The sequence below is a fragment of the Anas acuta genome, chromosome 28 (assembly GCF_963932015.1).
Source record: "Anas acuta chromosome 28, bAnaAcu1.1, whole genome shotgun sequence".
Classification (NCBI taxonomy): domain Eukaryota; kingdom Metazoa; phylum Chordata; class Aves; order Anseriformes; family Anatidae; genus Anas; species Anas acuta.
The window spans coordinates 461,205-475,000 of NC_089006.1; the positions used below are offsets into that span (position 1 = coordinate 461,205).

Below are 13,796 nucleotides of genomic sequence, written 5' to 3' on the forward strand. Positions count from 1 at the left end.
CACTTAGATACACAACAGAAACTTCTGGATGTGATGTTCTCTCTCACCTGAGGAATTTACTGTTCCCTTCTCCATCATCATCAAAATCAAGCCTGAAAAACATAAGCAAGAAGAGATTAACCAAGCAGCTTCTCCTTCACAGGATGTTTTTTCCTCTGTCCTTGCAGGGATGCAGATGATTCCTGAAAGGAAGATTTAAGTAATCCCAAATACTAACATGAAACAATCCACAAGGTTTAGAAGGGGGCTTCTTTTATGTGTTTAACAGAAACAGAGCAAGGAAACAGTTCAAAAGACAGACAAAGAGCACTCATTGCATCACAAAGCATACCACTCCACAGGAAAAGGACTTCATACAGCACAACTGAAGGAGTCTGGCCACTCTGCTTAAAAATAGACAAGTTCCCTCACCACAAGTCCAACCGCTCTTCAGGAGAGCAACGTTTCCTCAAAAGCACACTTCACACGCATCCAGCAAAGAATTAAAAAAGCCACCCATGGAGTACACACTCACCCAGGACGCCTCTTGTTGGCTCTCTGAACGATGGCTCCTCCAGCTTGTGCACCTGGGCCAGGGTTCCCAGAGCTGACAGCTGCATTCAGCGAGGAAACATCTGATGCCATTTCTAAACAGGAGGGGCAGAAACACCATAAGAGTGTTACATCAAATCCTCCTCTAGCTCAGACAGAGTAGTCTCAACACAGAGCTCTCATTAAGAGCATTTCAGTGTCTGAAGCAGAGATCCTGTGCAGCGTGCTTCTAGTCCTTTTATCTACTGTTTATCTACTGCTGCTCCACAGCCTGCGCTCAGGGCCCATTTCAAGCTCTGACTACACGCTGTTTCCATAAGCTCAAAGTCTTAGCTCATTAAACTAAAAGATGTGGTCTCCTTTTTAGACAGGGGAGGAGTCTGATGCCATCATGGGTGGGGGCTAAAACAACTCTCATATGCTAGCTGCATAAGCATGCAGAAGGGGAGGAGAAGAGTCACGGGTTTGCCTGAACGACTTTCCCACCACCTCCTTCAGAGGGTGCATTTTCCAGCCTAAGAGACAAAAAGCTAACCAAGGTGCTTGTGAAGCACCTTGCCAACAGTGTCTTTCAGATGTGCATTCCTCTTGTTCAGCAGTACAGACCCGCAGGCAGAAGGGGTGAGATTGCCAGGCTGACTGTGATTCTTCACGACTGACCACACACCCAGAGCAGAACAACCGTTCTTCCCCAAAATGACACCACCAACACTGCCTCTGTTAGGTACACAAGCAGGCTCGCTTGGAGCTAGAAGCCTTGTGTTTTATGGACAGAACAGTTGCGCAAGCAGCAAGAAACTTAATGAATTCTTAAAGAGATGAAACAGGCAGGTAACACCTGCAAAAAGCGCTGAACTGATGAATCCTGAGATACACCGCTAATACCACAGCATAATGGATTAGAGAGGTTCCACACGGACACAAGATCTGCAGAAAAGGATGCTTGAAGAGATAAAAATACCCCCCTTCCAGTGTACGGGAAAGAAAGGAGTGTGTCAGGGAGAAGCTGAACGTGCTGCCCTCCTCACAAGCCAGACAGCAGGCCCAAGATTACATATTACACTTTTTCCCCACAACGAAAGCCAAAAGCCCCAGCTCTCCACGCCAGCACACACTGAACCCCCCCGCGGCAGCGTGGGCAGGCTGGCTCCCAGCCCATGCCCAGACCCAGCAGACAGATGCCGCCCATTCCTCCCCGTGCGCTCAGCCAGCAGCTCCCAGCTCTCACCAAAGCCAACTCAGACTTTCTCGGTTCCTCACAAGCCAAGATCTGACATTAGAAAGCAGAGTTTAAGGGCACAGAGCCCGACTTCTGACTCTCAGGTAGGATTTTTTTTTCCCCTTACTCCCAATTTAGAATTCAGGAGCACACAGAAAGCAGCTCTGTAGTGTTATAGCTGGCTCAGCATGCTTTCAACTGAGACCTCATCATAGGATATTACCACAAGAGCCATGTTAAACATTCTTCTACATTAACACAATTTGATCTGCAGCAGATCCAGAGCTTTTCAAAAAGGTTAAAAGGCATTTGTTCATGTTTCTGAAATAGGCCCACTCTATCCGTTTGAACGGCTGTGGTTCTTCACAGTTTGCTGCTAACCAACTGCTAGACTGCAACCAAAATACTCACTTCAAGGCAGCACAGTTTGCAAATATTGTGGGGGAGATGCTCTGGCTGAAGGCAGAAAAAACAATTCTGCTTTATCAAAGTGGAGAGGACACAAACACATCTCTAAAAGCCTATTGCTAAGGTTCCCAGACCACAGCAAAGCGGTACACTGACACTGAGAGCTCACACATCAACTGCCGCCAGAACTGGAGGGACTAAGCAAACAAAGTAGGATTTAACAAATATGACAACAAATCAAGCCTGAAGCTCTGGTGAGGTCAAATCTCAGCTGAGCCCAGGCCACTAGAATATTCCTAGACAAGTGAAGGAGAACTATAGATAGTGTAGAGTACAACTGTGCAGCAATGCTCATTTTTACAGCTCACATCAAACAAACCACAGCCTTGGGCATGTACCCCCCACCCTCCCCAGGAAAGAAAAAAAACATAACTATTTTCAGCAGACAGATCAGGCTTTAGCAATTTTTTTTATACTGTTACTGAAGTTGTCTTCCAATCTGACAGCAGTTTACTCTAAGCAGTACTTACACAGAGAGATGCAGGATCACTTGTACTGATCTGCGTCCTTCTAAGCAACCAGCATTGCAGAGAAAGTTTCTTCCTTGCCAGTCCTTGTAACTTCCTAAGGGTGACTAAACTACAGAACAAATATCCAGCTCAGCACTTGGCAGTCCAAGGGGCCAACAGACAGACCCAAAAAGCACGAGCACACAAACCCAACCTCAGCACTAGCTGCAGCATCAAAATACGAACAGCTCTGTGAAGGTTCCAAAAAAACAAAACAAAAAAAACAAACTGAGAATAAAGTCAGGTGTGGAAACAGACTTTCACCACGCAAGGTTAGTGGTTTTCAACATATGAATACATGAGGTCTCTGCCAGGAAATCAGTCCCTGCACGATAAGCTCAAGCCAGCTGATGTGATGCACTTGAAATAACTGGAGGCTGGCCTTCCTTACACCCACCCTCCAAGCTGGGCCCAGAGAGGTTCCCATCTCCTTACACTCTCCCCATTTGACTTGGGATTGCTTGGGCGCTGCCACTGATGGCTGTCTTCTGTGCTGCTTCCCTTATTCCCAGGGGAAACCCTGAGGTGCAGAGAGTGCTGATATCAAAGGTCTCCATTTAGCGGAACACAGCCCCGAGTGCAAGCAAACCAGGTCAGATGCTTTATTCCCTTTTCATAGACAGCTTTCCAAGGAGTCTGTGGCTTTTCAACGTACGTATGCAAATACTGTGATTTGAACAGAAATAAAGTTTCTGGAGCACTGCAGATATTTTTATTATTATTATTAAGAAGAGAGGAATTTCCGGCTTAGTGCAGGGGAAGGAAGTGACACCGTACAGTTCTCCTCTGCAAATCAACTTCTAACTAGAGTTGGGAGAAGGCATCTGTGTTTTTTAAGGCCTCACCTGAGTCTTTGCACTTCCATGGAACCTGCTGCGTGGACTAGCATCTCACATTAAATCCCATCACCTCAAGCTTCAGCTTCCTACGCAGAAACATCTGCCTCCCGGGGTACAACGTGCCCTTTCACAAATGAAAGAACATAAGATATCTTCACATTTAATAATGTAAACTGATAATATGTCGCTCTGCAAAAAAAGAGCATCAAAATGGTTCTGTGCTCCTTCACATGACTCACCACATCCTCACCCCAGAAAAGGAGCTCATGGGGCAGGCCGATGGGATGGCAGGCCATTCTAGCTTTTTCATCCTTCAGTATTTCTAAGTTAGGCATTCACACGAACGCAAAGCCTCCTTTCAAAGCATTAAGCAAACATTAAGCTCAAGTCCTTACTCCTCCCCCACCCTCCCAATTTCTCCCCAGTCCAAACACAGGTCGTGCAACAATTTTACGTGGGGATCAGAACAGAACCGGTGGGACACAGATGTGCTCTAACTATTAACACAAGCTCCAAAAGCTTCGTACATGGCAATGAGGGGTGTGCTGAGGGGGGCTGAAGTGGCCACATGTGGTAAGATCAGCGGCCCAGATGCCTATCCTGAGAAACAGAGGCGCTGAACAGCAATCCCTCTCCAGCTGCACATGAGAGTCCCTGGGTTTGAGCGTAAAAGGCAAGCCACATCTAGGCAGGAGCGAGCAGAGCAGAAGTCCCAGTGAGCAGTCAAACGATCCTCAGGAGAAAAGCTGGGTTGTCATAATCTGTAAAAGCTGATTTCATTTAAAACTACAGTCCCTGAGAAAGCTGCCAACCCAACGCGATCAGCAGGTCACAGGTTCCAGGGTGCTTAGCTCTGACTCAACACACCAGTACTCAAAGCAGTAAGAACAGCATCTTTCCGATTCTCTGGAATAACAAACAAATAAATAACAAAAAAAGCAATGGATACACTCCTTTGAAACAATAAATGTTGAGAGCAAGCAACAGGACAAGCATCCAGTTTTGAAAGTGTTTTCTTCAAAAATCCAATGTGTCACCAGGAGTCCCCGGCAGTCCTTCTGGGAACAGGGTGTGTTTTACACGGCCACTACTGCAACAAGCAATATTCCTGTTAGGTCTCTGTTCCAAGCTTTTCCAGAATCAATCCCTGCTTGCCTTTAGCACATGCTACATCTAATTAAGGCCAGAAGAGATAAGCAGAGGCACCAGAGAAATTACGGATCCTTATTTGTAACTGAATACAAATGTGCAAACACAACCACAATTCAGCCAACAATTACGACCCAGAACAGAGTAGGCTGGAGAACAGCTAAGGGAATGTAATCTCGAGAGCCAGACTTCCACCCTAGCTCCCCTGGGAAGGGCTCTATTGCAACTACTGGCATCTCAACAGTGGAAAAACTTCAAAAAAAAAAGTCACAAAAAATATTCAGAACTGTGATTTACGAGACAGGCCTGTTGTAGCTCTGAAATGCATTGTTAGTGTACCACTGCCTGCTACAACCAGGCACTGCACAAGGCACAGCAAAAAGGCAGCTGCTACTGCAGTTTCTAACCTGAGCAGCATCTGGTCGCTTCCCAAGCCTGGTAGCCATCAGCAATTTTTTGCTTCACAAGATCAGTTCAAATTTAATCATTCATTAGCTCCCCCAAAAGCCAAGGAACTTCAGAGCAGGTCTGTGAGCAGTTAATAGCTGCTCACAAAGCGTACGGTAACGAGCACTTGCATTTCGCTCACAACTGTGAAGCTTCAGCCTGAACACCACGCATGGCTTTGTATTGACGTGTCTCAATTTCTGCATCTCTAGTTTGTTAAGACTTACTTTTTCACTCGGTTGAGGTTTTTTCAGTTGTTTGAAATTCCCATGCAATGCCATGTGGGAATTTGCTTACTGCACATGAAGTAAAGGATCCGCTTTGTTACCTGAGGACAACTATACCAGCTCAGTGCTTTCACCTCAAGGGAACCCCCCCCCCCAGGAAGCATTGTAGAAATCAACGAAGGTGGAAGATGCGTTTGTTTTCTGCAAGTGCTCAGAAGTATACATTGAGAAGAGCAAAATGTTTGAAATGAAGCTGATAAACCACATATTTATCCAGTCAGCAGTGCTCTAACAATCCAAGCTAATATTAAGGTCTCCGAGTTAATTCAAGTAAAACAAACCTCTTTTGACCCCCACCCCACCCTGTCTCATACTCCCTCCTCGGTATTCTCTTTTCACTCCTAGCCAGGAAATTTTAACTTAAAGCTTGTTTAAATAGGCACAACTGAATAACACTCTTCACAACTGAAGTCTTTCTCAGTTAAATAAGATGAACAGTCTGTGTGGTGACTCACCACACCCTTGAGAAGACGAGTAGAAAGGTTTGGCAGATTTATTTCTCAATTTGCTTTACCTGAAAATGCAGAGGTATTTATCCACCTCTCACAGGTTTCTGAAGTGACCTGCTTTGCCCATGTAGCCGTTAGAGGAAGGACAGAAGGCCCAGGATTGCACCACACCGAACATGAACCACACGTTGAACACTTAGAAGGAATTCTAACTTATTTTGCAGTCAGCTTCTTCATCTTTCACCATGGCCTGCTCAAGCTGTGAGGACATTTTGTGTATTTTCAGGCACTATGCAGCATTCACTGAAGCTCTGTAGCCTACTTTTCAAGATCAAGGAAAGTATTCTAAAGAATACTTTTCACGAGTAATTTCCCAAACTAATAATCTCCACATATATAATGCTTACGCAGACTAAGTATTTTAATGGCCTCTCTGTTTAGAAGGACAGAGTTAGTATTGGTCAGTCTGTTTACTGATAGTTACAAACATTAAACACAAACGTTGAAAGTTCCCTCTCTTTTCCTTGTGAATTTGTTTAAAACATTTCCATTATCCAAGATGTCATGCAACTCTGAAGACTACAGTTCTGTAAACACTCCATAATACGGGAACAGTTTAGAGCAATGAGTATCTTCCTTTCTTCATTCACTGAATTCTTACACAGTTGGCCCATAGCTTACATTTTCCATTCTTACCCCAGGCAACTGCTTTTTTTTTTTTTCCTGGCTTTAAATTTAGCTACATATCCTTTGTCTGCCAAACTGCAGAACCTCGATCAGCACTACACTGGCAAGAGAAATGAGCTTCCTGATCAACTCCACACCACCACAAATGCATATGACTAAGATTTTACTACTTGGAATGATCTCACTGTTTCAATGGGATGCTGTTGTGAGCCAAAAGCACGTTTTACCACAGAACTAGAAGACAAGTTTGACAGCTTCCATTTCAGATATGTTTTTGCTAAGCAGGATTCAGGAACATTTGCTTCTTCTAATATGATTTCTACCTTCTGATTGCTGAAGAATTGCAGCTCATTATGTAACACAACAACCACGCACTTCCAGACACCAGTTCTGCACCTTTGCCTCAAAATCACCACAAATGATCCAACATGTTTTCTCAATGTTTAAAGCCACAGAAGCTTCCTAAACTAAGTTAGGATGAACAAAATCAACCTTTACAAGTTGCATTGAGCAGTCCTCGATAAACCTGAACAAGTCACATGGCCCAAGACCTCCTCAGCCTCAAGCCACAAGCAAGAATAGTTGGAAACCACAAACCAACAACAAAAAAAAGACATCAAAGCTCAAATTCTGATGTCAGTCACCACGTTGTAAACTCACAGCAAGCTTCACAGACATCAGGTTATTCCAGGTAAGTGCTGATTTCCGATCAGTTTAGCCAGAAATCGGAAGAAAGCCTGAAGGATTCTTTGTGTTGTTGTTTTTTTTTTCCCCATTAAGCTTCAGGTATCGCCAACTCCAAGCTTCCTCCAAACAGGGGGCTACCCCTTGGTTACTAACCTGAGAGAGCAAAAGTTGAAAGAATATCCTGCTTTTTGCCAGCATGTGCTCACATCCTTGGTTACACACCAGCTATTCAGCTCAGTTGTTTAAAGAAACTGAGAGGTTTATAAGAAGACTTCTCAAAACAACACATCAACTTTTGCCCGCTGCTAATTAATAAAAGAAACTTCAGGAAGCACGCAGCAAGAAAGGCTCTAACACCAACATAAGCCGCTCAGGACAGCGAGTATCGGACTCGCTCCCAACCAGCAGGGGAAGGACGGCAGCCAGAGCCCAGCTCCGAAGCCCCCAGACGCCTGCAAGGCCCAGCGGGGGGGACACCACCACCGCACCCCGGCACCTCAGCCGAGGGGCAGCGGCTGGGTTCCCGGCCCCGCATCGCCTCCCGCCGGCCCCGAGCCGGAGCCCTCGGCCCACTCCTCCCAGCCTCCAGGCCGCCCCCCGTCAACCTCCCCCCTCAGGGCCTCCCCCGGCCCCGGCGGGGCCCTCCCCGCCCACAGCCTCCCTCGGCCCACCCCCGACTCCGCTAACGGCGCCGCCGGCCCCCAGGCAGCCCCCTGCGGCCCAGCCCGGGGGCCCTCAGCCCCGGCTCGGCCCCGGAGCTCACCCGGGTTAGCGGCGGTGGCGGCCATAGCTCCCGCGGGCCGGCAGCCGCCCCCCGCCAAGATGGCGGCGCAGGAAAACCCCGCGAGCCGCCGACGCAGCCGAACCCGCCCGCCTCAGGGGGCGGGGCGAGCCGCGCAGCGCGGCGCTCCTATTGGCCCAGCCGCCTCAAGGGCGGGGCGAGCGAGCCCCAACGGCCCAACGGGTGAGCCCGGCCGGGGGGCGTGGCCAGCCAAAGGCCGGGGGCGGTGACGTCACGGGGGGGGGTTCTGTCGGAGGGCAGGAACCCGGGAGGGGGCCGGGCCCGCGCCGCCGCCCCTCTCCCGGCCCCGGCCCCGCGCCCACGGGGAGCACCCGCGGCAGGGCCGAGGCTTTGCCCGGAGCCCCACCTGGGCGGCTCGGTTGGAAGCCCGAGGCGTTGCTGTTCCAGAAAGCTGTCTCCGTTTTTTTGGAGGCAGCCAAGTTCCATCCCCAAATTCCCTCCCAGGAGGGGGCCCGGGGACACAGCGCTCGTCTCCTGGGGACGCCTTTGTCCTCCTCGACGCTCCCCAGCTCGTGCCGTGCCCCTGCCAGACCCCCAGAGCATCCCACAAGTCCTCAACCGCGAGGCAGAGCAGGTACTGGGAATGCTTTCAGCTCGAGGGGGCTCGAATTGAATCCGCAGGATCCCGTTACTGGGAGTGCCTGGAAGGCGCTGGCGCTGCATTCCTGCAGGATTCGTGACGCCCTGCGGACAGAAGGCAGCCGCAGCCAGGGACAGCACTAGGACAGCGGGGCACAGCAACCAGCCCATCTGTCCATCCGTCCGTGGAGAGGGAAGGAACAGCCCCAAACAGCGCACGTGGGACTAGACTCAGACCTGGGGACTTCCAGCAATCTCTGGGCACTGCGGGACTTGGCAGATCCTCTTGCATCACGTGCCATCCTCGGTATAGTCCAGGCTGTGCTCACTTGTTCCTGGAGCACACGTTAGCTTTATAAACACACAAAGATAGATAAATATATATAGATAGACCTGTATACACTCAGCTCAGTCCGCGTGGCTTTCCTGGCACTAGTCTGAACAAGCCTCCACTTCTCTCCAACCTTGTATAAATCTATCCGTCCGCTGCTACAAAGGTCTCTTAAGCAATCCGAATGTTACCACCCCTGTTTTCTTACTGGTGTTTTTTCCCAGCTCACACAAACTGATGGCCCACTTCTAACCCAAGCCACCGTCCTTTCTTTGAAGGGTCTGCCAAGTCCCAGTGTCCCTGTTGCATCTAATACTGCCAGGATTGCGCAGTCCAGATGCTTGGGCAATGCAGCTGTAAAAAAAAAAAAAAAAAAAAGCAATGAGAGTAATGAGATATCTTAACCTGCATTTTCCTGGGAAATGAGGAGGGCCCTCACACCTCCTCTGCACTGCATCTCACTCACCCTCCATGAACCTCACCTGCCTCTGTCCTGCAGAGATGCCCCCGGCAGCCTGGAACTCGGGGCCAAGCACCTGAGGGCCATGGAGAACACCGTGCTGCCGCCAGCCGTTGACGTGGACAAGGGCTTCACCATGGCCTTTGTGGTGCTCGTCTGCCTCTTCCTGCTGGCCGTGGCGATGCAGTGCGCCAAGCTCGTCGTGGACCCTACAGCGCCTTCTCAGCCTCACCTGGGAAGAGGAGTAGATGAACTGCGCAGGTGTGCACAGTGTAATAAGTGGTAGGAACCAAACCACTCTCAGAATAATCTTTATCAGAGCCAAGTTATTAAGCAAGCGTTCAAGCAGGCAAAACAGCGCTGGCGGCTGCGGAGTCTCTGCTCCACCAACGGCACGCACCTCACCCCCGCCAGCGTCCCCTTTTATAGCCTGGTTGTTCAGGGCGTATCCTGGTATGTCCTGCGGTTGCGTGTACTGTTGCTAGGGGGTCGTCTCAGACCTCCTGGTGGTCGTGAGGATGAAGGCCGTAGTCTTCCTCTGCGTTGCAGGTTGCGATCTTGCTGAGCAAGCACTCTCCATGTTCTGATCAGGATGGGCAGCTGGAAACTCTCCTATATACAGGGTTGTCACAGCCCCACAGAGCTTTCCCACCGGTTTGATTAACAAACTTATTATACAATATTTATTACATGTGGGGCCCGCATCCCCCTGTGCCAGGCCCACAACCCCCCCCCTTCCCCGCTGCGTGCTCCGGGGTTCCCAGGGCCCTCATCGCCCCCGGGCTCCCCGCCCCCCGGGGCCCTACCCCCGCCGCCCTAGGTGGCAGCCCCGTGCATTTCCCGGGCCGCGGCCCCTTTAAGCGCCCCCCCCCAGTCCCTCCTTTCGCACATGCGCCTTGGCTCGCCCTGCCCTCGGGGCTTGGCGCGTGCGCAGTGCCGCGGCTCTCCTCCGCCGCGCCGGCCGGAGAGGAGCGCTGCGCTCCTCGGCTGCCGGTTACCAGGAAGTGACGTCCTGCTGCTTCCTGTCGGGTACAGCGCCCCTCCCCCTTCCTCCCCCCGTTCCTCAGCCTCCTCCTCGGTAACCGGGGGCGGGCCGGGGGCCGCGGAGGGGGCCGGGAGGGGCCCGGGGGCGGCCGAGCCGGGGCGAGGGGAACGGGGAGCCGTGGGGCGAGGCGAGGGGAGGGGGCGACGAGTTCCCTACGTGGGGGGCGGGCCTGGGGCTGCAGGGCCCTGCGGAGGCCCCGGGCCGAGGCGCCCCAGGCAGCCTCCCGCGGCCCCGTTCCCCAGCGCCGTCCCGCCGCCCGCCCCTCCGCGCACACCGGCGCTCCCAGCGGCGTTTGGGGGGCCGGGGAGGGGTTGTGGCTCGGAGCATCCCGGGCTGGGAGTTACAACGGTCCGGGCCGCTGGCTTCCAAAAAACGGAGCTTGTGCTGTTGCCCGGCTGTGCCTCGGGGAGGGCGTGCTGCAGCCAGAGGGTCTCGCCGGGCGTTTCTCACCTGTCTGTGGTTTCAGGCGTGCAGCACAAATGGATTCGCAGGAGATCAAAGAGCTGCAGCAAGAAGTGATGGAGGAGCTGGGGATCTCCATGGAGGAGCTCCAGGACATCATTGATGAGGAGCTGGAGAAGTTTGAATGCATAAAGCAGAGGAAGCAGCAGCTGGAGGAGCTGGAGAAGTGTGTGAAGCAGAAGGAAGAAGAGGTGGCTCATGTTGACCGGCTCTTTGATGATGCTTCAAGGTGGGTGTGCTTGGAATTGTAGCCCTGGATTGTGTCTGAGTGCAGCCTCAGAGAGTAGAGGAGGGGGTAGATCAAGTGGCAGAGTCCCATGTTTTGAGTGCTGCCCATTTCCCTTCCATGTAGATTGACACCGTGGTTCTGCATTGATTCATTTGTATGTGGTTATTGAGGGATAATTAAAATTATTCCCCTGTGGCTTTGGATCCTTCAGGTGAATATTCTTACCTCACCTCATGACGGTTGTATTTAATTAGTAGGCTCCCCAGTGGTTTTTCTGTAATATTGTGAGATGTACAGTTGGATTCACCTCATCTTTTGCTGTATCTGTCTCTTTTTCCCCCCAGAGCCATTGATAAATGTGAGATACTGGTAAAGGATCTATACTCCAAGCTAGGCCTCCAGTATCGCGAAAGCAGTTCTGAGGACGAGGACTTGGCTGCCAAACCTACAGAAGTGATTGAGATCCCCGATGAGGATGATGATGATGTTATGAGTATCGATTTGGGCTGGAAGAACAGTTCAGTATCTCGTTGTGCCACATGGTGATAAGGAAGGGGTGGAGATATGAGCATGTCTTGGAGCAGGGGGAAATGAGAGGAATAATGGTGCCATAAAGTTGGCCATAAACCACAGTGGTCCTGAAGCAGAAGGTGGAATGGTAAAATGCCTTCAGTTTGTGTGAGGAACACTACCACTTGCATGGTCTGCCAAGGCCCCTGTAACTGTTCCATGGTTCCTGGAGTTTGGATTTGTTCAGGTGCCAAGCTGGGACCTTCCTTTTTTCCGCTTACCTGGTTATTGTCCCCATCAAATGCTGCCTCTGCTGTGGAGAAGGTGCAAGTGCAGCATGTCATGCATCTAGAAAGGCTCACTTGATGACTTAGTAAATGTCTTATTGAGTGGATCTCCTGCCAAGGACAGAGGCAGCTTTTGAACGGTTGCTTTTCACTGTTCCCTTTTCTTTCAGTGACTTTGTAGAATGGATTCTTCATCCCCAAGGTGTTTTAAACTACTTCTTTTCTCTCTAAACACAGGTGATACTAATCCCAAAATTGTAAAGGATCAGACTCTGGTGAGTTGGCAAAGACTTGACTATGGTGTACTTCTGTAGTTGAGTTTTGCTGGAACACTTAGAACATCGTTGTATTTGGTGGGGAAAGAAAAGTTGCATGCTTTTTCTTATTCTCTTTATCTTTCCTTCTCTTCAGCTGCGTGAAGCCATGGCTGCAATGAGGAAATCTGCCAGGATGTTCAGAAATTTATGGATGCTGTGAACAAGAAAACAAATGCCCAGGATGCACTAAAAGGTCAGTGTGTGAGAGCTTCCTGGAGCTGACAGGTACTGGCTGACACCTGCATGTGCCCTACCCTTGGGCCTGTCTGAATCTTGGGCCTGTTTGTTTTCTTTCCGAAAAGAAAAGTACAATTTCTTTCTTTTCTGTTTCCCCGATGGAAAGACAATTAGGATATACTGATTGCAAATTTCTGTTTTGTTTCTTTATGCCCTTTCCAAAACCAAATACAAATAGTAGTGTTCCCGTAACACGAGAGCTTTTAGTGCTACTTAATCCTCCCTTGTTGATTACTCCATCCAGAGGCACTTAAAATTACTAGAAGAACCAGGGGTGCTTCCTGTCTCAGGTCTCACAGACACTCTTCCATTGCATGTGTAAGACAAGGAGTCCTTGGGCAGTTTCTGGCTTACTTCTGATTGTTCTTTGGGTAGATGTGCAGACCCCTCAGCAAACTCCTGCCCTCTCCAGTCTGTTGGACCTGCTGCAGCTGGGAGTGATCTCAGCAATGATGGTGATCTGAACATTGGCATGAGGATCCTGGGCAAGAAGAGAACCAAAACATGGCACAAAGGAACTCTGATTGCCATCCAGCCTGTCGGTATGTCCTGTGCTTGCTGATGTCTTGGTGCTTCTGGCTTTCACTAAGCTTTGGTTTGCTAATTACTTTGAGCAGTTCCCTGTGTGTCAGAGCACCTAATGTCACTTGAAAGAAGATCCAGTGAAAAGCACTGGACACTAATACAATGTTGTGAAGGTGACACGTCACCATAATGACCTTCTGCCATCCAAATTCATTTGTGAGAGCTTTCAAAACGTTCTGAGCGTGGTCAGAGTTATGTATGGTACTAGACTTCATGTGTGAAATCACATAGCTTCTATTGTGAAATCACATAGCTTCTATTGAGCTTGCCCTGTTGAAATGTCTTTCAGGTGCTGGTAAGAAGTACAAAGTAAAATTTGACAACAAAGGGAAGAGTTTGCTTTCTGGCAATCATATTGCTTATGACTATCATCCCTCCCCGGAGAAACACTATGTTGGGAGCAGGGTTGTGGCAAAATACAAAGATGGGAATCAGGTGTGGCTGTACGCTGGCATTGTGGCTGAAACCCCAAATGTGAAGAATAAAGACAGGTATTAATTCTCCTCCACAGTCCTGCCCCCTCTCTTTTTTCCTCTTCCCCCCCCCCCCTTTTTTTCTAATTAGAAGGGAATTTTCTATTGTAGAAGCTACCTTCTTTTCTGGCCTTTCCAGGGACTTAGTTCTCAATGTTTTTTCTTCAGCTTTTCTTATCTATGAAAGCTTTGGGTGGAGTTTCTCTT

At 49.8% G+C, this 13,796-nt stretch overlaps 2 protein-coding genes across 10 annotated transcripts in view; one reads left to right on the plus strand and one right to left on the minus strand.

Annotated features, from left to right (window-relative positions):
* The window catches only part of ARNT (aryl hydrocarbon receptor nuclear translocator), a 28,796-nt gene extending 20,604 nt beyond the window's left edge, over positions 1-8,192 (minus strand). For all 9 annotated transcript variants that reach the window (XM_068662812.1, XM_068662809.1, XM_068662805.1 and 6 more), the window contains exons 1-3: positions 8,036-8,192; positions 515-626; positions 48-92 (exon numbers count right to left, since the gene is read on the minus strand). In XM_068662812.1, coding sequence (XP_068518913.1) covers positions 48-92; positions 515-626; positions 8,036-8,060 — 182 coding nt within the window. In that variant the 5' untranslated portion in view covers positions 8,061-8,192. The remainder of the gene's footprint in view (positions 1-47; positions 93-514; positions 627-8,035) is intronic.
* A 219-nt stretch (positions 8,193-8,411) lies between these two features.
* Positions 8,412-13,796, plus strand: part of SETDB1 (SET domain bifurcated histone lysine methyltransferase 1) — a 21,026-nt gene continuing 15,641 nt past the window's right edge. The window contains 9 exon segments of the mRNA XM_068662849.1: positions 8,412-8,648; positions 9,484-9,705; positions 10,956-11,180; positions 11,525-11,697; positions 12,215-12,252; positions 12,389-12,419; positions 12,422-12,493; positions 12,915-13,073; positions 13,406-13,663. Of these exon segments, the coding sequence (XP_068518950.1) occupies positions 9,530-9,705; positions 10,956-11,180; positions 11,525-11,697; positions 12,215-12,252; positions 12,389-12,419; positions 12,422-12,493; positions 12,915-13,073; positions 13,406-13,663 (1,132 nt within the window). The 5' untranslated portion in view covers positions 8,412-8,648; positions 9,484-9,529.